Source organism: Dermacentor albipictus, chromosome 7 (assembly GCF_038994185.2).
Source record: "Dermacentor albipictus isolate Rhodes 1998 colony chromosome 7, USDA_Dalb.pri_finalv2, whole genome shotgun sequence".
Taxonomy (NCBI): domain Eukaryota; kingdom Metazoa; phylum Arthropoda; class Arachnida; order Ixodida; family Ixodidae; genus Dermacentor; species Dermacentor albipictus.
Genome location: NC_091827.1, coordinates 109,465,014 through 109,485,569, shown reverse-complemented (window position 1 = coordinate 109,485,569; position 20,556 = coordinate 109,465,014). Strand labels below are relative to the sequence as shown.

At 50.5% G+C, this 20,556-nt stretch overlaps 1 protein-coding gene across 2 annotated transcripts in view; it reads right to left on the bottom strand.

Annotated features, from left to right (window-relative positions):
• Nucleotides 1-2,061: 2,061 nt before the first annotated feature.
• Nucleotides 2,062-20,556, bottom strand: part of LOC135903459 (sulfotransferase ssu-1-like) — a 79,008-nt gene continuing 60,513 nt past the window's right edge. For both annotated transcript variants that reach the window (XM_065433775.2, XM_065433774.2), the window contains exon 5: nt 2,062-2,342. In XM_065433775.2, coding sequence (XP_065289847.2) covers nt 2,109-2,342 — 234 coding nt within the window. In that variant the 3' untranslated portion in view covers nt 2,062-2,108. The remainder of the gene's footprint in view (nt 2,343-20,556) is intronic.

The following is a 20,556-nucleotide window of genomic DNA, read 5'->3' as shown; positions in this document are numbered from 1 at the left end:
AGCGCTATCCAGTGTTGACGCCGTTCGGCTTCATACGGTCGGCTTGGAAACCTGTAAAACTTTGGTCCTCGTGAGTTGGTGTACGTACTGTTGCAGCCCACTACTCAATAGCTCGGATTGCACTTCGGCATTGCTCAGAAAAGGCAACAGCTACGCGCGAAACAGTGCACATACAGGCTTTCCGAACGCAAGCGGGCCGGTCGTACCCTGCCGGTTTCGCGCTCGCCGCCGCGAGGGGCGCCCTAGTAGGCGCGGGAACTACGTCCGCAACCTGCCTATAATCGCTTGTATTGCACAGCGTCGTGCGCCTTGATTAACTCGTCAAGTGATCTGTGAAGTCCGAGCTTTAGAAACTTGTCGGTACTCGCGTTGAGTGGATTGCCGACCGCCCTCTTGAAGGCCTTTCGTATCATGCACTCGACCTTGTCTTTTTCCGACCCTATCCACTTGAGGTAGCGGACAACATACGTTATGCAACTTATCGCGTTCGCCTGCACGAGACAGACCGCGCAATGTTCGCGCATACCGTTAGGTCTATTCGTGATGCGACGCAAGAGTCTGATCCTGTCATCTACCGAACGACGGAGTCTTCGCAACGTCTTTCCGTTATGACCATTTGCCTCCAGGTGTAACCCCAGGATTCTAATTTTGTCTACGTGCGTTATGGGAGTACGGTCGGCCGATATAATGCGTGTTTCTTTAGTATTCCCGTTCCATGAAACTCAGGGTACGACCTCTTCTCGTGGGTGCGAAACTGCGACTTCTTTAATAGCACACCGCTTTGCAAGGTGCCGTCAAGCAACAATTACTCAATAGCTTACAAAACAAAGAATACATAAATCACTGCTTTGCGCCACGGAAAGCCAACAAATTCCACTTCTTGCGTATGCTTAAGAATTTAATGCTGTTTAATTTATCGTTTTGTGTCATTGACATTTAGGTTTGCAGAATAGCAGATTTTGAATTTTGCGGGGGAATCACTTTGGATAAAATGGAGCAATCTTCACTGTCTCTTGCAGATGATTCAACAGGAGTCTACTACACTTGGTGCCATGTAGGTGGAATGTGTGCGCATTGTACAGTTCAAGAAGTTTCTCTACCTTCGAATCATTCATCGTGGCGGTGACAATTAAAAACCTGATGCCTATAATCAGCATCATGACGCTATTGCGGTCTGGTTCTGGGGTTCCTGATTCGGACTAGGGCGTCTCACAGAGGGTCGCTTGCCTACGCCACCGGAGCGTCTAAAATGTAGCTTGCCTCTGTATACCTGGGCGGCGCACCAAGATTGTCAAGAGGATGCGCGCTGTCGTCCATCTCAGTCTCTGATATTTACTTCTCGTAAGGAGATGAGGTGGCGAAGTTCAAGGAAACGCATTGGCTTATTTGACATAATCACAACTCGCGACTCAGTGCATGAATACAGGCGCACACTCCATGTCGGAGCAATTTACATGTCCGAGTTTCTGAGAACATTACATGTCAGCACGCACAGTGACCGAGATCCGCTTTTTAAGCACTCAATCTTTCCTGGGTTACAAAACGAGGGAATGTAATGACCTCAACCCGACCGATCGGAATTGCTTAACTGTTCCCAGCACTCTGATCATGGTCCCATCACCTTGATATGCTCGGCCTCTGGTGTTGCACCTTCGCACCCGTGTACATACGGCGCAACCATGAGACAATTGGGAACCTAGAGTCGACGCTTTTCCCACGGAAGACGTCGACGCTGGCCCCTTGCCTCAACTTACTGGTCTCTCCGCGAATTGAGGTGCCTGGTATTGACGGTCGTTACCGCTTCAATAGAATGCGGTGGTTGCTGCCACTTCAAAGGGAGATTCTTAGTTGACCCGTTAACAAGCAGCGCCGGGCCCGTCGCCGTCTAGGCGGGCGCTGCTGAAGGGGTCGCATCCTCGGAAGCACACCAAGAATGCATTTGCCATTCAGAGACGCAACGGCGCTCAGAAAATACTGGGCCCAGTTTCAAGCCTTTCGAAAGTCAATTACACTCACGAACCACACAGCTAGCTCGAGTGACTGGAAAAAAAGCAGCAGAAATAGAACGAAAAGAAAATGTTTATTACACCTGCGGGACCTCTTATACGTCATCGGGGAATATCAATGTCCTTCCACAAGTCCATGACGTCACTCCCGGCTGTCTTGACTCTGATGAGCTCCACCATGCGCTGCACCTGCACCGGGGAGAAGTGTCCTTTCCAGTCACCTACGGTGCCCTTGCGGACAAACTCGCCGGTCATCGGCCTACGGACCAGTTCTTCCACGCTCGTGCTATTCGCTGCCACTTGGGATTCTTGGGATTTGACGCTTGCCGATTTGACCTAAAAGATGAATTATAAAAGTAATAAAAAGCACGTTCATTTCTTTTATATTCTGATCTATCGAGACACTTTTGTTGTGCGACTTATCATATCGATCGGGAAGAGTCCAAACACGATATAAACTGTACACGGATATAGAAAAGTATCGGACATAACGAAGTAAGTCTAGACACTTTCTTGATGATATCGGCATGGAAGAAATAGATGCTTATTACGGATATTGGGTACCGAAGGAATTTTATACCGTGCACTTCCTGCTCTGATCTAGAGCAGTTATAAAAGAAAGAAACTCAAATTGCCCTCTCATGTCCTAAAACGTTCGCAATGTCATTTAGTGCGAAAATCTGATACAACATAACTTCGATATAAATTGTGGAGTCTGCGTGTCTTACAGGAGTACCGACCACCGCGGATTTGAGCTTAGTGAGACAAACGGCCGCATGAGCCGTCAGCCTCTAGCACCGCTAGGAGCGAGCACAGGCCGCAAGGGGCTACCGAGCGACGCACGCAAGAACACAGTATTGCCCAGAGTTAGCAGAAACCGTTTATTGTAGCCGACGGCACCCGACACTGCACAAACGCCCGGTCCCGCGGAGGCGGGGAACCAAAAGGATCCCGCACAAAGGGCGAAAAATACAGTCAGGGGTGCCTGTAGCACGTCGCTGCGAGAGCACAGGCTCAAGCTGGGACACGCCGCTATGAAAAGTCCCGGCGGCTATGCTACTTGCTCTCGCGATAACCAATGGGCCAACTCGCGAAAGCTCGGGCAACCTCCTTCAGCATGGGACTCCGATAAGTGTGGCTCGGCGTGGTACGACCTCGCGCGAGCACTAGGCACCCGTTCTTCGGCTTAGCGTCGGGACAGGGTCATAGCGAGGTACGCGCTTCCCGCACGGGCAAAGGCACCATGCGTGAGCTCAAGTCCTAGTCACAAAAGTGGCGGCGGACGAAAGTAAGCATGTACAGGCGCCGACAAAAGTGGTATACTCCACACAGATTGCTACTGCAGCGGCGTCTATCGGCATTTTGGCGAGCTGAAGCACGAAACATTGACACGAGTCAAGCGACATGCTTGCAGATAATAAAGGGCACCCATTGGCTGTCTCGATCCCAGATGCTGCCTGTAGATGGCGTTGCGATGCAGTTTGCCCTTGCTCCGGCTCCCGCTGCGTGGAGTATACCACTTTTGTCGGCGCCTCCACGTGCCCGGCACAGACCCAAGGGAGAAGAGACACGCTAACGCCACAGGAATAGCCATCAAGGGCCGCTTCATGACGTCGTAGCTCTGCCCTCACCACGAACTATCGCGAGTGGAGCGCCACCAATGGCAACTGGTTCGGAACAAGGAGGGAGTGAGGCGTAGGGATCGCAGAAACAGCTGAAATGCACCCGCGCAATGGCGCGTCGAGTTCCCCAAATCCCCAGAAAATTTAAGACGGATATAAAGAATTATTCGGTATAGCAACTGTTTCTCGCCGATATCATCCCGTAACATATATGTGCTTATAACGAATGTCGTGTATAAGGAGGATATTGCATCTAACGCGATTTTGTTATAGCAAGTTTCACCTTAATCGACAAAGTTGAATCTATGCATGGCTGAAAACCGTGGACCTCAAGTACCATCGCTACGAATAGGGTTTTTCACCTAGTTCGCATGTTTTCCACCTTCAGCTTTCAACTATCTATTCATCACCACGTCGAGCCTTTAAAGCTTCCTGTTACAATCAACTCCTTCACAACTTCCTCTACTCAGCAAGTACATCAGACCTGGTAAACTGCTATACATCCGCTGGACGCAATAATGCGTAATATACACGTTGTCCCACAAAACTTCAGCCAGTTTCAAAAATGAAAAGCACTCTGCACGCGAGTTGAACCGAATGCATAATGTTGGCACTGGCCTAGAGTTACTCAGACCATTTTCATTTTGCCCTTAACTAGCAGAATTATGTTTGATTCATTAACTATTTAAGTGTTGGCTGCACACACCAAGTGTGGTAGGCACCAAGTTGTAGAGCACCTTAAAAAACCTCTGAATAAATTGTTTCCAACCCGATGTATCTCCTGTGGCCCTTTCTTCCGCATTCCAAAGAAAGCCCACGAAATATCAAAAAGCAGCACGTGGCGGAGCGATTGCACCCTGCTATTTTGCGTGCGATGGATGAAGAAGGTCGGCTGCAGCGAGACTGGCGCGCGACAGGGCGTTATCTCTGGTGTAGGTATCTGCGCACGCGGCTTTTATCGCATGACTGCGCAAATGCGTGCTGCTGGCCTAGCGGTGCCGAAGCGATAAAGCGTCTAAAGAGACGAAAGAGAACTAGAGCATTACTTTATTTTTTTATGCTTTAAATGGGCAAGAGCTGGCAGCCTTCCGATGGAGTGTAATGGAGTTGGATGGGGAGGCGGCGTTAAGGCCGGAATGATTTTCCAGTGACCTTCAATCCGAAAAGCGCCCTTTGAATATAATGCGTGTTCGAAGAGGTCACTGTCTCCTGCTATGCACATTTGGTATCTCATAGGCACATTCTGCGAGGTGTTCTTGCTCATGGTATCAGGTAAGGAGTTGCAGACTTGTGTTATTTTTTTCTTGTAGGTTCTCTGATGTGGTTAGTGTCTGGTATACCTGATCCTTGACATAGCCCCAGTGAAAGAAAGCGAGAGGAGTTAAATCTGGCAACTGTGCCGGCAAAGCAATGGGCCCATGTCATTCAATGCACTGCGGTGAGACTAGTTCATGCAGCCATTTGCAAGCTTTGCTGTGGCCGTGCGCAGAAGCATCATCATATTGATGCCCAATATCCTTGATCCTCGCCAATGGAACTTCGCGAAGAAAATCCTCAAGATCCTCAAAGCCCCATCAAGTATGTCGCTGACGTATCTTTCGCCTGTAAGCGTGTTATAAAAAAACACGGGGCCAATGATAGTGACACCATTAATTGGACACCACAGACTAAGGATATGTCTTCAAAACCCAATGGGAGTTTTCGTCGCATTAATAGTGAGCGTTGTGGATGTACCCGTGGGCATCAGGTGATAAGGTAGCTTCATCGGTCCACAGTATTTTGTTGACAAATTCTGGGTCCTCTTCCATCTTGACTACTCGTATAATCCAGTTTGCAAAGACCTTTCGATTTTGTAAATCGCGGGGCTCCAACATCTCGCGCAGCTGCACGTGGTACGGATGAAGATGCCTCTTCTTAAGTACTTTCCCCACTGATGACGTTGACACTCCGGCTTCAGCACCCACACTACGAACACTTGCATGTGGGCTTGAAGAAAACTTTGACAGAATATATGTCTCCATGTCCTCGCCCAGGATTGAAGATTTATGTCGTTTCTTCGTAAAAGTCCCAGTCTGTCTCAGCGTTTCATATGTACGCACAATCGTCATGAGCTCGGACGCATACCTCGATGCCAGCGTTGAAATAGCTCCACTGCGCGCCTTCTATATCCACTTGACGCACCTAAAGCCAAAACCATATCCGCTTTTTCCTCATTGCAGTAAGCCATATCTGCAGCTCAACGTTGGTCACAGCCAAATAGCGTTGCTGTGGAGAACACGCAGCGATACGGGGGCCTGTGGAGCACTGAATATATTGCAGTTATCTCGTATTGCTTCAAACGAGGAACATAAGGTGTGATCTACAACCGGTAAACTGGAACAGCCTGCGGGCGTACTCTCTCAGGTGCTGACGCGCTGGTCACTGGGCACAAGTGTGAAGCCAGACGCGTCCACCCGATACTGCGACCACGAAGCGACGCGCATGTGCGAGATCAAAAAAGAACGTCTGGTAGACCGTAAATGTGAGAAGAGCAGACGGGGCCAGTACGAAAAGAGCCATCGTCTGAAGAAGACACGCGTAATCTTCATTGATTGTAGCCAAGTGTTTGTTTTACCATTAGTTAGTTTTGTCCCGGTGTGATTTAACCGCTCTTATTTGAGCCCTAAGGTTTAAAGTTGTAGCATCATCGTTCAATTCGAAAACTACTACAACGTCATTTGTGTAAAAAGGAGAAATTCTAGCAACTGTCATCACTTTCCAACGTTCCCACGCGCTTCGTCATTTCCTTCTTTCCAGCAGAATCAAAATGCTGCTCTCGTCTTTTCATTTTTTGGCCTTAGGCGCTTTATTGCTTCGGCAATGTTCGGTCAGCATCATGCATTTGCACGGTCATGCGATAAGAGCCGCATGGCCACATACCTACACCAGGCATAATGCCCTGTCGCGGGCCAATCTCGCTGCAGCTTACCTTGTTCATCTATCGCACGTTTGAGAACAGCACAATAACAGCGCGCAAGCGCCCCGTCACGTGGTATTTTTGTCATATTATGCAAGCTTTCTTTGGAACGTGGAAAAAAGGACCACGTGAGGTATATCGTGTTGGAAACAGTTTATTGAGAGGTTTTTCAAGGTGCTCTATAACTTTGCGCATCACACTTGGGGTATGCAGCCAATACTTAAATAGTTTATTATTTAAACATAACTAATCTGTTAGTTCGGGGAAAATAAAGATAGCCTAAGTAAATCTAGACCAGTGCCAACATGCTTTCGATTCAACTCGCGTCCGGAGTGCCTTTCATTTTTAAAACTTTCGCTCAATTTACGTGGAACAACCTGGATTTATTTGCTGCATTGGCGCACAGAGATGTTTGAATTATTATTGGCGTGTCTACTTATTTATGCTTTTCTGGCATACTGTATTTCACCCGCATCACACACCTTCAGCTTATCGCTCAGCAGAAGGCGCGCCTGCACGGTTGGTACCTATTGGAATGTTATAGCAATCCAATCCATTGTCTGTTGTCACCGAAGCTTGTGTATTCTGATTATATGCGTGATAAGCACTGTGTAGTACGTTCTGACAGACACGCAGGCACTATCGATTACTTGGGAAACTTCGATTACTCATGTATAAAAGCCGACGCACTTGACCGGCAGATCAGATTTTCGGCGATCGTTGACAATGTTCGCCGCCATCGTAGTGCTTTTTCTGGGCGTAGGTTCGCGCAATATTTAGTTTCGCTATTTACACTTTTGTGACTGTGTTCGTCATCATCAGTACCGGGTGACATCTGGTGGAGGTGCTTTGCGTTCATGTGCCCGATGCCCACGACAAATCATGACCCAAGCCCGGACCACGAAGACAAAACCAACGTCATGCCGATCGAACCATCGAGTAAGCCGCAGGCTACAACAGCTGATTCTGGAACGCGGACTTCTACCTGAGACGACCAAGAAGACCGTGCCAAGTCAACAACCCCAACAGCCCCAACAGCCGCAGCGCCCCCATCATGCTGCAACAGCCCAGGGAACCACCGACCTTCCGTGGATCAATATTTGAAGGCCCGGATAAGTGGCTGAAAACATGAAAGGGCAATTGAAACTCCGACGTCAAGCTGCGACAAGTGTTCTTCGCCTTATAAGACGGCGCCAGGACGTGGTGTTGAGAACCGGAAATCGACCCTAACCACATGGGATCTGTTCCGCAATGGTTTCCTCCAGACGTTCACAGAGCGTCTTGCGCTAAGAACGAGCCCAAGCTCTACTAAACCCGCACGCAGCTGCCGAACGAGAACATCGCGATCTTTGCGAAGGAGATGACTCGCCTCTTCTGACACGCCGGCCTCGACATGTCAAAAGAGAAAAAAGAAAGTTCGTCTCCTTCAACAGGTTTGAAGCAAGAGCTTCTCGCCAGATTGACACGTAACCCACTGAAGACTGTTGCTGAATTTATTTCCGACGCCACAACTATTGAGAACACGCTCGATATGCGGACAAGGCTCTATAATCGCTGAGCTGACCCCAAACCACACCGAAGTTCAAGCAGTCGGCAGCGACGACCTGTGGGAACCCATCAGAGTGGTCGTACGCGAGGAACTGCAGAAGTTCTTTCCAAGGTCGCAGCTTCAAATGGCCTCGCAAGCCGACATAGTCAAAGAAGATGTTCAGCGATCACTTGAGGTTCCTGAGGTCGAACCACAGTCCCCGCAGCCCCAGCAGGAAGTGATAAGGTATATCGCCGTCGCCCGCTGCCAAGATCCTCCTACACGACCGCGCCAGGGCACCGTAACGCCGCAATGCTCTTCACCACCGCCGCCACCGCCAGCACGCCCCCCCGTCCTCCAGCGCCGCTATCCGAGGATATCGGGCATTTGGTGCGCCCCCTACCGCCTCCCGCTCTGCTATAACTGCGGCCATGGAGGAAAGAAGTAAAATAGGAGAGGCCCTGCCGGAAATGCGGCCATGTCAGCGTGCCATCTGCATTTGCGCCTCCAATCAGCTTGCCGGAGAAAATAGGCGAGAATTTTGAGCTTGCATTGCTACGAGCCGCCGGAAGTGTTCGCTGCCGACGCACTTAAGAAGAAAGCTACGAAACTTTCATATCAGTTTTAGTGAAGCAGACATGCTGCTGTACTTTTCCGTGGCACGTTGAAGACGAAGAAGATTCGCGCCGTCATTACTTGAGTGTGTCCGTTGCTGGTTGACACTCGCACTCACAGACACTAAACAAAGTGAAGCTTACATACCATGCTCCAAAGTGAGCTGGTCTGGTGAATAGATGTGCTGCGAAAAATACACGGGCCGAAAGAAACTTACCTCACTTTTCAGAGGCCTAGAGTAGCAGCGAGAGCTTCAGGAGCGCGGTTGCCATGGCAGCGTTGACGTTTGGGGTTTTAGACCCAGCGCTCCTTTACGAAAAACAGCATGTGACTTGTGCCACACTTTCTCCAATAGGTCCGTGCTTGCCGGGTCCTCTGTTGCGCTTTCCCTCCTCCATGACTGCGGCGAAGCCGGCCACATCTACCGTCGATGCCCATACCGTGACTTGAGACTGCGAGGGCTCACCGTCAATGCAAGGCGCCCACAACAAGGTGAAGGGTCATGTGATATTGCCGAATACATTGCCGTAACGCAGTGGAGTCCTATATGTCCATCCCGTTCGCTGTAACCAGGACGGTATACCTTCCGCTGTAGCGCCGACCATACACTAGAACAGCCCGCGGGGCCGGTCCGTCAGCCCATATCCGGAAAATTAAAAGCTGCAACCAATCGAGACGCAGTGGCTGTTTGTCGAATTGACAAACATCCTCCACCGCCAACGAAGACGCCGAATAGACCATCTAGACGAGATTTAAATGAGACACCGCCATCCCGACAAAGCCTAGAAGCAACGAATACGTCGACGAAAGACCTGACGACGTGGCCTTCCAACCGCAGATCAGCTCGACGCAGCCGCATCCAACGCCAAGAACGAGCTGCAAAGAACAGAGAACCACTGACCTCGACGAGCTACTCGACGGCCACGCAGTCACCACTTTAGTGTACAGAGGAACCGAATACTCCGTCATGAGTGGACCCATCGCCGTCCAGCTGAAGAAATTCAAGACTGCATCAGAAGGCCCTCAAATTCGGAGCGCTAAAGGACACCTAATAATACTGACTGGTATCTGCACGGCAAGAATTATCGTTGATGACCAGATCTACCCTGCCACCTTCGTTATCCTCCAAAACTGTTCACGAGATGTCATTCTCGGCATGGACTCCCTGAACCAACACGGCGCAGTCATGTACCTGAAGTAGAAATATATAACGCTGTCCGAAGATCAAGTGTCACGGCCGCAGAGCTCTCAAGTCACCATGCCTTGTGTATGCTCGAATATCAAGTCAGCATCCCGCCTCGCTCCAGCATTGCCATTTCCGTTGGCACCGAAACACCCGCAGACAAAGAAGGCGTCTTGAGGGCCACCAAGGTCTAGTGCTCAAACATGACATTTGCGTCGCAAGAAGGATCGCTCGACTGCACGGAGAAAAAACGAAAGTGATGCTGACAAACTTCAGCGAGGAGTTCAAGCTCATCAACAAGGGCACGACTATCGCGTACATTGAGGAAATTGTGGAAACCAGCAATGCGTATGTCCTCTCAGATTCTGTTGCATCTACCTCGACGACTATAGTTCCCGAACACGACTTGGACATGAATTTAAACCTCCCCATGAGTAAGCATTAACAGCTCAGCGGTTTTCTCCGACGATACAAAGACTGCTTTTCGACGTCATTGGGGATTCGGCAAACACCACTTGCAAAGCAACGCATGATGACCGAAGAGCGCGTTCGACCACTTCACCAGAGCCCTCACCGAGAGTCGACGCGAGAACGTGAAGCTGTAAGGCAACAAATCGACGAAATACTGCGCCACGATATCATCCAGCCGTCGAGAAGCCCGTCGGTATCTCTTGCAGTCTTGGTGAAGAAACCCTACATTTCTGCGTCGATTATCGTCAACTGAACAAGATCACGAAGAAGGACGTATACCCTCCTCCCACGGATAGGCGACGCATTGAATCGGCTTTGTAACGCTAAATACTTCTCTTCAATGGATCTCAAGAATGACTACTGGAAAATATAGGTCCACGAAAGATACTGCGAGAAAACCGCCTTCGCCACGCCGGACGGCCTCTCTAAGTTCAAGGTCATGCCACTCGGCCTGTGTCGGCGCCTGCAACGTTCCGGCGCGTGACGGACACAATATTAGCAGGATTGAAGTGGTAAACCTGTACTGCTTACTTAGATGATGTAGTCGTCTTCGTCGGGAATTTCGACGATCACCTAAGGCGACTTGAGACAGTTTAGAGGCCATCAAGTAACCCGGGCTCACCCTGAAGCCGGAAAAGTGCCGTTCGCCTTACGAAGAAGTTCTGTTCCTAGGGCATGTAATCAGCAAGTCTGGAGTCCGTCCCGACGCACAGAATACAAGTGCCATCACTATGTTCCCGTGGCCGGTAGACAAAAGGCAATGAGGAGATTCCTTGGCCTGTGTGCCTAGTACAGGCGCTTTATAAAGGCTTTCCAAGGATTGCGGGGCCATTAACTAATCTCACTCAATCTGACGTCGACTCTACATGGAAAGCACAGCAGGAAGACTCATTTCAGGAGCTTAAACGAGGGTTGCTGTCACCAACAGTGCTTTAACACTTCGACGAAGACGCCGAGACGGAAATCCACACCGAGGCGTAGCTTGACCTCAGTGCCCTGCTTGTTTAAAGGAAATGTGGAGTTGACGGCTTACAATAGCTTAAGCTAGCCGGTCACTGTCGAAAGCGAAAGCGAACTATTCTACGACGGAGAAAGAAATCCCCGTTGTCATTTGGGCTACGGTGTCATTTCGGCCTTACATACATGTTGTCCCACATAACTTTAGCCAGAGTTTATATATATTCCAACGTCACGTAGTTGCACAGAACCAAGGTAATGTTTGTCGTCACTTGGAGATACCGAAAGTGTTTTTTTGATTTCACGTCATTGAATAATTAGTGCTAATTATTTAATGAACTTCTAAAGAATTATAATTAGATGAAAAGTGTCAATGATAAAATTGTACAGCGACATGAAAAACTCCCGATACAGCTATCTATTATTCAATACGTGCTACATAAGCGTGTTTTCCCAGCTTGAAAACAGCGCTCAAATGCACGCAAAATTGCCGCAACACTGGCCGTTCAAGGCACTTTGCGGTTATTCGCGCACTTCTTTCACGCTCAGAAAAACCTTTTTATGTAACATGTATTAAGCAACAGAAATCTCAATCGCCATTTTTTCATGCTGCTCTGCAATTTTCGCATTGGCACATTTCATATAAGTATAATAGTCGAGAAGTTTAATAATTAGGACTAATTACGTAATTAGGTAGAATGCAAAAAATTATCCAAGTACCTGCCAGCAAGGCCAAACAGCATTACCTTGGTTCCCTCCACCTACGTGGCATTCGCATATTTGTAACCTCTGACTAAAGTTGGCTGGGACACTCTGTAAAGTGGCAAGCTACCACCACGCCTTGTGCTGGCTGGCAAACGTAATCATTCCGGCCACCTAGCACGATGAGTCTCATACTCCAGGAATTTGACATCACCGTGGTCTATAAGTCCGGACGGAAGCATCCTGATGCCGACTGACCAACCACCGCAAGGCAAACTTGATGACGACGCCTTTCTGGGAACAATAAGCACAGACGATTTGCCGAGTAGCAGCGAGCCGACCCAGAGCTAGGAAGCCTTTCTGAGTACTTGGAAATTAAGAATGACTTTGTCACGAGGGTATTTCGGCGCGGATTGCCGTCGTTTTCCTTGTGAAACGTTGTCGTGGTGAAGAACTTTTCCCCAGCCTGCGCAGGCTACCTCCTTGTTGAGCCCGCAGCAGACTGTCAGAAGCCTTACACGCCTTACAGGACGATCAGACAGTGGCGCATCTTGGTTTTTCCCGTACGATTGCTAGAATACAACAGAAGTAATATTGGCCGCGCCTGACCGCCGACGCCGCCTGTTAAGAAAAGACATGCTGTGATTGCCAGCGACGCAAGACATCACTGACAAAGCCAGCGGGATTGGTACAGTCGGTCGATCCTCCTTGCCGACCCTTTCAGGAAATAGGAACAGATGTTTCTAGACCCATTCCGACGTCAACGGAAAGAAGTGGATCACTGTGGAGACGGGCTACCTCACCCGCTTCGCTGAAACGAAAGCCCTGCCGAAGTTCTTGCCGAAATGGCGAAATTCTTCGGCGATAGTATTCTGCTGAGGCATGGTGCCCCGGCAGTCCTCATCACCGACAGGGGAAGGACCTTACTGTAGAGCTTGCTTAAGCTATTAAGATACTTAGATGAGCTAGTTGGTTGATGGCTTGATGGAATATGGTTATAACGGCGCGTTTTGAGTAGAGTACACAGAAAGAATGCCGAGAGGACAGTTGAAGTTGGGCGACCGTCCTCTGTGCATTCTTTCTGTGTCCCTTCCTCAAAACGCACCTTTATAACCATGTTACCCAATCCATTCTGCAGTACAGCCAGACAAGCCAAAGGAGGACAACAGCATACCGACACCAGACGAACGGTCTTATGGAGCGGCTTGACGAGGCCCTAGCCGAGATGCTTGCAATGTACGTCAACGTCAAGCACAAGAAGACGCATGTTCTCCGCCCCTACGTAACCTTCGCTTATAACACAGCAGTGCATGAAACAACGCAAATGGCGCTGTTCAAGCTGGCTTACGGCAGTAACCCGACGACGACTCTCGACGCCATGCTGCCGCACGTCACGGATGAAGAGAATCTCCACGTCGCCGCTATTACGAACGGCCTGCGGGGGCTGGCGAACTAAAGGAGAAGCGGCCGACGAAACCCGTCCGGCCCGCTGCGATGACTCGCTTTGGGAATACAACAATGCGCCGAGGCAGCAGCCCATCAGCGCCACCATGTCTACTGCGGCGACTACCATAGTTAGGGCGCTACCATAGCAAGGGCGCTACCATAGCAAGGGCGCTACCATAGTTATCCGCTCACGTACGGCTTCATGCGGACAACGTGCACAAGTTCAGGATGGTGCGTGCAGCGCCGCGCACTGTTGGGACTATCGGGAACGACCTCGTATGTGACATCACTGAGTCGTCGCAACACTCGATATGGTCCGAACTATCGCCTTAACAGTTTCGAAGTATCGCCATCGTTTCCGTATGGGTGTCCAAACCCACACTCTGTCGCCGACTTCATAGGTCGCTATCATACGGTGAAGATCCTAGCGGTCTGCGTCGTAGTCTTGCTTCTGGCATATCCGCAAGTGCGCCAGCTGTCGAGTCTCTCCTGCTCGTTGCGTAAACATATCGGCGTCCGTATCAGTGTCGTCAAAGTTGGGTCGAAGCATCGCATCCAACATCGTTCATGCATCCCGTTCGTGAACAAGGGTGAACGGAGTCATGTGCGTCGTCTCTTGTTTCGCCGTGTTATAGGCAAATGTGATATAAGGTAGGATGTCATCCCAAATTTTATGTTCGACATCCACTTGCACTGATAGCATGTCTTCAATGCTTTTGTTTAGGCGCTCTGCTAATCCATTGGTTGGTGGATGGTAGGTGGTTAACTTCCGGTGAGCCGTTCCACTTAGCAGCAAGACATGATCTAAAAGTGCAGCCGTGAATGCGGTTCCTCGGTCTGTTATTAAGACGTTTGGTGCCATGTGTCGTAACACGACATGCTCAATGAAAAAGCGCGCCACCTCGGCTGCTGTGCTTCTCTGGATTGCCTTTGTTTCAGCGTAACGTGCGAGATAGTCGGTTGCGACGATAACAAAGCGATTGCCTGCACTAGAGGCAGGAAGTAGGCCCAAAATATCCATTCCGATTTGATCAAATAGTCTTCGAGGAACCTAGACGGGTTGTGTGAGGCCGGCTGGTTTCGTCGGAGGCGACTTACGCCTTTGGCAATTGGGACAAGTGCGAACGTGATGTTTCACGGCGGTAGTAAATCTTGGCCAGTAATACTCGTGCTGCACTCTGGCCAATGTTCGCGTGCAGCTTATGTGACCACAAGTCGCATCGTTGTGTCAGGCTTGAAGTCCTTCCGTACGAAGAGCTACAGGAATGATGAGCAGATAGGGGGACCCGGTCAAAGAAAAGTTCCTTTTCCAAAGCACTCTGGCCCGCAAACAAAACGATAACAGTTCTCTCGCCAAAACTCTAGGCGGTTTCGCAGATCTTCCTTCTAAGTAAAGCAGCTCAAGGTCGTCCTGTTCTCGCGCAATGGCGGATGTGTCCAGAATACAAAAAGAAATGCTGAGTCTTCTTCTGGCGGAGCAGGCGACTCTACCGGCGATCGAGACAAGCAGTCAGCATCTGTATATCGTTTCCCCGACTTCTACGTGACAGCTATGTCAGGCTCTTCCTACCTTAGGCTCCAACGCGCCAGTCGTCCTGAACGATCTTTAAGGTTTGTCAACCAACATAGTGAATAGCGGTCGCTGATAACTTTCAAGTGGCGGCCATACAAATATGGGCGAAATTTCATAACGGCCCATACCGCGGTGAGGTATTCTTTCTCAGTTGTGGAGTAATTAGCCTCTGTGCGTGAGAGTGCTCTACTTGCAAAGGCAAGCACTCTTTCTGTGTCATCCTGCCGCTGCACAAGAACAGCTCCCAAACCAACATTGCTTGCCTCAGTGTGCAGCAATGTAGGAGCAGTGTCATCAAAGTTAGGAAGCAGTGGAGGCGTGTGGAGACGTTGCCGCAAGTCGTTGAATGCACCTTGCTTTTCGTCGCCTCACACAAAAGCAGCGTCGTCACTCGTCAGGGGAATTAACGGCGACGCAATGCGAGCAAAGTCCGCAGTAAACCGCCGGTAATAGGCACAGAGACCGAGGAAGCGCCTAACAGCCTTCTTATCGGATGGTACGGGAAACTGTGCGACGGCGGCAATTTTTTCAGGATACGGGCGGACACCTGCGTGGCTGACGGCGTGACCGAGAAACTGTAGTTCCGCAAAGCCAAAGTGGCACTTCTCCGGCTTCAGGGTAAGGCCGGCGGACCATATGGACAGCAGAACCGCTTCAAGCCGTTCGAGGTGTTCTTTAAACATTGCGGAGAACACGATGACGTCGTCGAAATACACTAACCAGGTTTTCCACTTCAGGCCTGAAAGCACAGTATCCATGAGGCGTTGGAACGTAGCAGGGGCCGTACATAAGTAGAAAGGCAAGACCTTAAATCCGTACAGGCCGTCCGGCGTCCGGAAAGCAGTTTATTCACGGTCTCTCGGGTCTATTTCGATTTTCCGATATGCGCTTTTTAATTCTATTGAAGAGAAGTAACGTGCGTGTCGAAGCTTGTCGAGTGAGTCATCTATAGGAGGAAGCGGGTGCACGTCTTTCTTTGTCACCCAATTTAGTGTTCGGTAGTCCACACAGAAACGCAAGCTGCCGTCTTTTTTCTTGACTAAAACTAGAGGACATGCCCAGGGACTCGTTTATGAATGCATCACGTCGTCTTCAAGCATTTTTGTCACTTGTATGGCTTCACGTTCTCTGTGAACCACACGATAAGGATTTTGGTGAATCGGTGTTGCCGTATTCTCTGTCATATTATTCGGTGCTTTGTTAGAGGCGTCCGATCGACGCTGGACCTCGACACAGTGCTTTGTTGCAGGCGTCCGATCGACGCTGGACGTCGACACAGCGAGCAGACGTTAAATTTGACCAGTAGCGTAAGAAGTCGTTTTCGTTCGTGCGGCGACCAAGCAGTGCTGACGTCAAGCACAGGAGCTGGGTCTTGCGTAGCCGCATATTCGATTAGGGAACAGCAGCCGCGAACATCCGCAGCGCCGTCAAAATAAGCCACAGCCGTGCCCTTCGGAAGGTGACGTCGCTCTTTGCTAAAATTTGTTAGCAACAGGTTCGTGCACCCATCGGTCACATTCACGATTCCTCGTGCGACCCAGATACCGTGAGTAAACAAGAACGTGCTTATTTGGTCGGCAACTCCTTCGCAACGAAACGGTACGTCCCATGCTACCGAAACAAGAGTACATGATCGAGGTGGGATGACGATGTCGTCTTCTTTTAGGCGAAAGGAGTTGTGTAGCGGTGATAAGCACTGGACTAAACCAGGGGTCTTATAAAACGTCACCATGCCGTCCAGGATGTTATTTACGGCACAATATTCTTTTAGGAAATCTATTCCAATAATCAAATCTTTGCAGCAGACAGGAAGAACGATGAAAGCGGCCATGAAAGAAGAATCCCCGATGTTCATTCTACCAGTACATCTTCCAGTACGCCTCAGTAATTGGCCGCCTGCCATCGTTATGTGAGGCCCCGTCCATGGCGTCTTTACTTTCTTCAAGCGGAGGACGAGTTCCTGATTCATTATAGAGAAGTCGGCACCAGTGTCCACTAACGCTGTCACCGGCTGCCCATCAACGAAAACATCAATGTTGACGTTCACAATCTTCGGTGTTAGTGTTTATCGGCTTCACGTCGTCCTCCGGTGAGAGTTTTGGGGCATTTTCATTGTCTTGCGGCGGGCCTGCAACGTTACTCCCAGAGGTCACCGCCTTCAGTTTCCCCGACGGGGGCTCAGCGACCTTCGTCCTCTGGGGTCAGCAAGAATACGTCCAGTAGGTGATTCCATCTGACGAGGTGGGTTTGGAGAGCGCGACCGACAGCTGAAATCAGACCAATCATTGGGCACGGATTCGTCACTCGGCTGCGCTATTGGAGGTCTCTGAAAAGCAGCGTCGTCGAGGCGTAGCATGGCGTCGTCGTGTGCACGTCTACCACAGGACCACGGACGAAGAGGTCGAAATGATGTGTCGCGACGCCAGCAATGACACGAAATATGGCCGGCCCCTCCGCAGTGAAAGCAGAGTGGGCGCCTATCGACAGTGGGCCATACATAGGTTCTCCAAAATTGCGGCCGTCGCGTAGTGTCGTTTCGCGGTGTTGACTAAGACGCGGTGAACGACGGCTGGCGGTATGACTGAAGCGGCATAACGGCTGCGCGCCTCGAAGTCTCCTTTTGCGGCGGCGACCAATGGGCGGCGGTCGGTGGGTGTTGGTACAGTGGTTTGGTTGCAATAGGGAGTGGACATCGGACAGCGGCGGCGTAACTCAGGGGTTGCTGGTGGTCTTGACCGGGAACGCCTGCCCGATTTCGTCACACACCACTTCGGCGATTGATGCTACGGGTCTATCTAGTGTCGGTGTCAGATTATTTTGAATTTCCTCTCTGATGAGCTATCTGATCAACTCACGCAAGGGGTTTAGATACGCGGCAGTCACTGCGGCGGCATTGATTGTAGTGCAGGTGGACAGTCGATCATACTGCCTGCATCGTTGATGAAGGGCCCGCTCACTAGCCGTAGCCTCTCTGATAAAGTCAGCGATGGTGACTGGTGGATTCCGCACATGCCCCGCGAACAACTGCTCTTTTACACCTCGCATGAGGTAGCGCAACTTCCTATCTTCGGTCATTTCCGGGCGGCTCTACGAAACAGGCGGGTCATGTCCTCGGCGAACATTGCGACCGACTCATTAGGTTGTTGCACCGGTAGCTCCTTCACCTGTTGGGCGCGGTCGCGTCGCTCGGCACTCGCAAAAGTATCCGCGATCTTCTGCCGAAGGTCATTCCATGTCTTGAGGCTACCTTCGCGGTTCACGAATCAAGTACGGTCACTGTCGTCAAGGGCGAAATAAGTATGGGAGACCTTTTGCTGCTCAGTCCACTGGCTAATGTTTGCGTAACGTTCATACTTGTGAAGCCAGTCTTCAATGTCTTCAAAGACTGCACTGCGATAGCAATCGGGAAGCAGCGGATGCAGAACGGTTACCTGTTGTGGACTGGGAAACCGGGTGCTTTGGGGTGCTTCCGGTGGGCTGGTTTCGGCCATTGCGAGATGTGTGCAGCTCCTGGAGAGAGGGGGTTGAAGAGTGGAGAACTCCGGAGCAAGGCCTAGCCCCGGAGTCAAGCGATGCACGGGTGTCGCAACTGGTGACAATCCGTTCGGGCTAGATGAACGACTCCCAGAAGTACTCCGGCGCATCAGACGCGGCCAATACCCAGCACCTCCACGAGTGTCACGGTACAACGTGGACTGAACACGGGGAGACGTTCTTCAAGGGCGACCGGACAACCTGCTCAAAAACCAACAGAGCAGAGGCACGCCTTCTTCGTCATCGCCCAATCATCGCCCAATCTCACTGACCCACTAGACGGAGTCCGGTAATGGCCCCATCGTCGTTGTCGTCCGCACAGAATACACGCGTCAATATGCGCGACGCGAACTGTGCAGTACTGTCTGGAAGACACACGAGCACCAGCGATTGCTCTGGAAACTTCGATGACTCATGTATAAAAGCCGGTGCGCCTTACCGGCAGATCAGATTTTCGACGATCGGCAACTGTGCTCGCCGCTATCGTTGTGCTTTGAGAATGTAGCCTGTTTTTCTGGGCATAGTTTCGCCCAATAAAGAGTCAGTTTCTATATTTATATTTTTGCTACTGTGTTCTTGACCATCACTATCACGTGACGGGCGATGTCCGCGCTCAATGTCCGCACGTAACATAGAAATGTTTAGGCTAGCCGTGTACAGGCGCCGACAAAAGTGGTATACTCCACGCAGCGGGAGCCGGAGCAGCGGCACACTGCATCGCGACGCCATCTACATTGACACGAGTCAAGCGACATGCCTGCAGATAACAAAGGGCACCCATTGGCTGTTTCGATTCCAGATGCTGCCTGTATATGGCGTTGTGATGCAGTTTGCCGTAAAGCCCCTCAATTTTTCAAAAGTAGCGCCATTCTTAGATCTTTCCGACACCCCGCTCAACCTGGCGCGTCCTCCTCCACGCCTCCTGTCTCCGCAGCCTCCTCCGCTCCCCCATTGGCCAATCTGTGTCACGTGGAAGCAGGCGCCGCGCTTTTGTACATTTTTTTCTTTCCAGCGCGGAGCAGGCGCCGCGCTTTTGTATATTTTTTCTTTCCAGCGCGCGCCGACCTCCATTGTTGGGCCTGCGCGACGAAAATACGGCAGGCGGACTGACGGAGTGCGTTAGCGTAACAGAATGTGCAGGGCCGAGAACATATTGCGATGCCATGCTGCTGCGCCTTCGGTTGCCGCAACAGACACAGCGAGGGCTATAAGTTTTTTGCTTTGCCGTCCGGCGGGCGCTACGCAAAAAGAAGTGTGGAGTCGCAGGATCGGGCGGGCTGACTTTGAGGAAGTGGCAAAGAACGCACGGCTTGGTGAAATAAGGGCCACGGCTACTCACAACCTCTTATTTTGAGCCTAGTTCACGCCTTCTGCTTCGAAAAAGTGTGTGTTCATGCTCTGCGTGGTTTTTAGCGCGTTGTTTGACTTTTTTTTTTCGAATGTGCTCTCTTTGTTTCATGTAGTTACGTCTTGCGGTGAAATTCACGCATCTGCAGCTGGCCTGTGACATAAAAGCGACTTTATTTAGGTAGTGTTTTGAGCTCCACCAGAAGTTAGCACATTCTCGACGCTTTTGCAAGGCTCACTATGACTTAGGACGCAGTCTTAGCTTCGCATGTACGCCCGCATGTATTGATTTGGTTTGTGGTGATTAACGTTTTTAACGTTCCGAAGCGACTAAAGCTAAGAGGTCGCAGTGGAATGCTCCGGATAACTTTATCTAGTTCGCCTGGGGATGTTTAATGCGCACTTTGATCGTAGAGTCGTACGTGGGCCGGTAAATTCCTCGTTGGCGTTTCATAATACTCGCGCGCTAGCGCTGCTTTAGAAGTTGGCACCTCGGCGCGATTGTATTTCTTCAATAAATTTTATTTACTAGTTGTAACAACTTGTCATTATTTCGTATTATTGACGGCGCCTCCAGGGCACCAAAGCGGCAGCGGCAACGGGAACACCAAAGCTA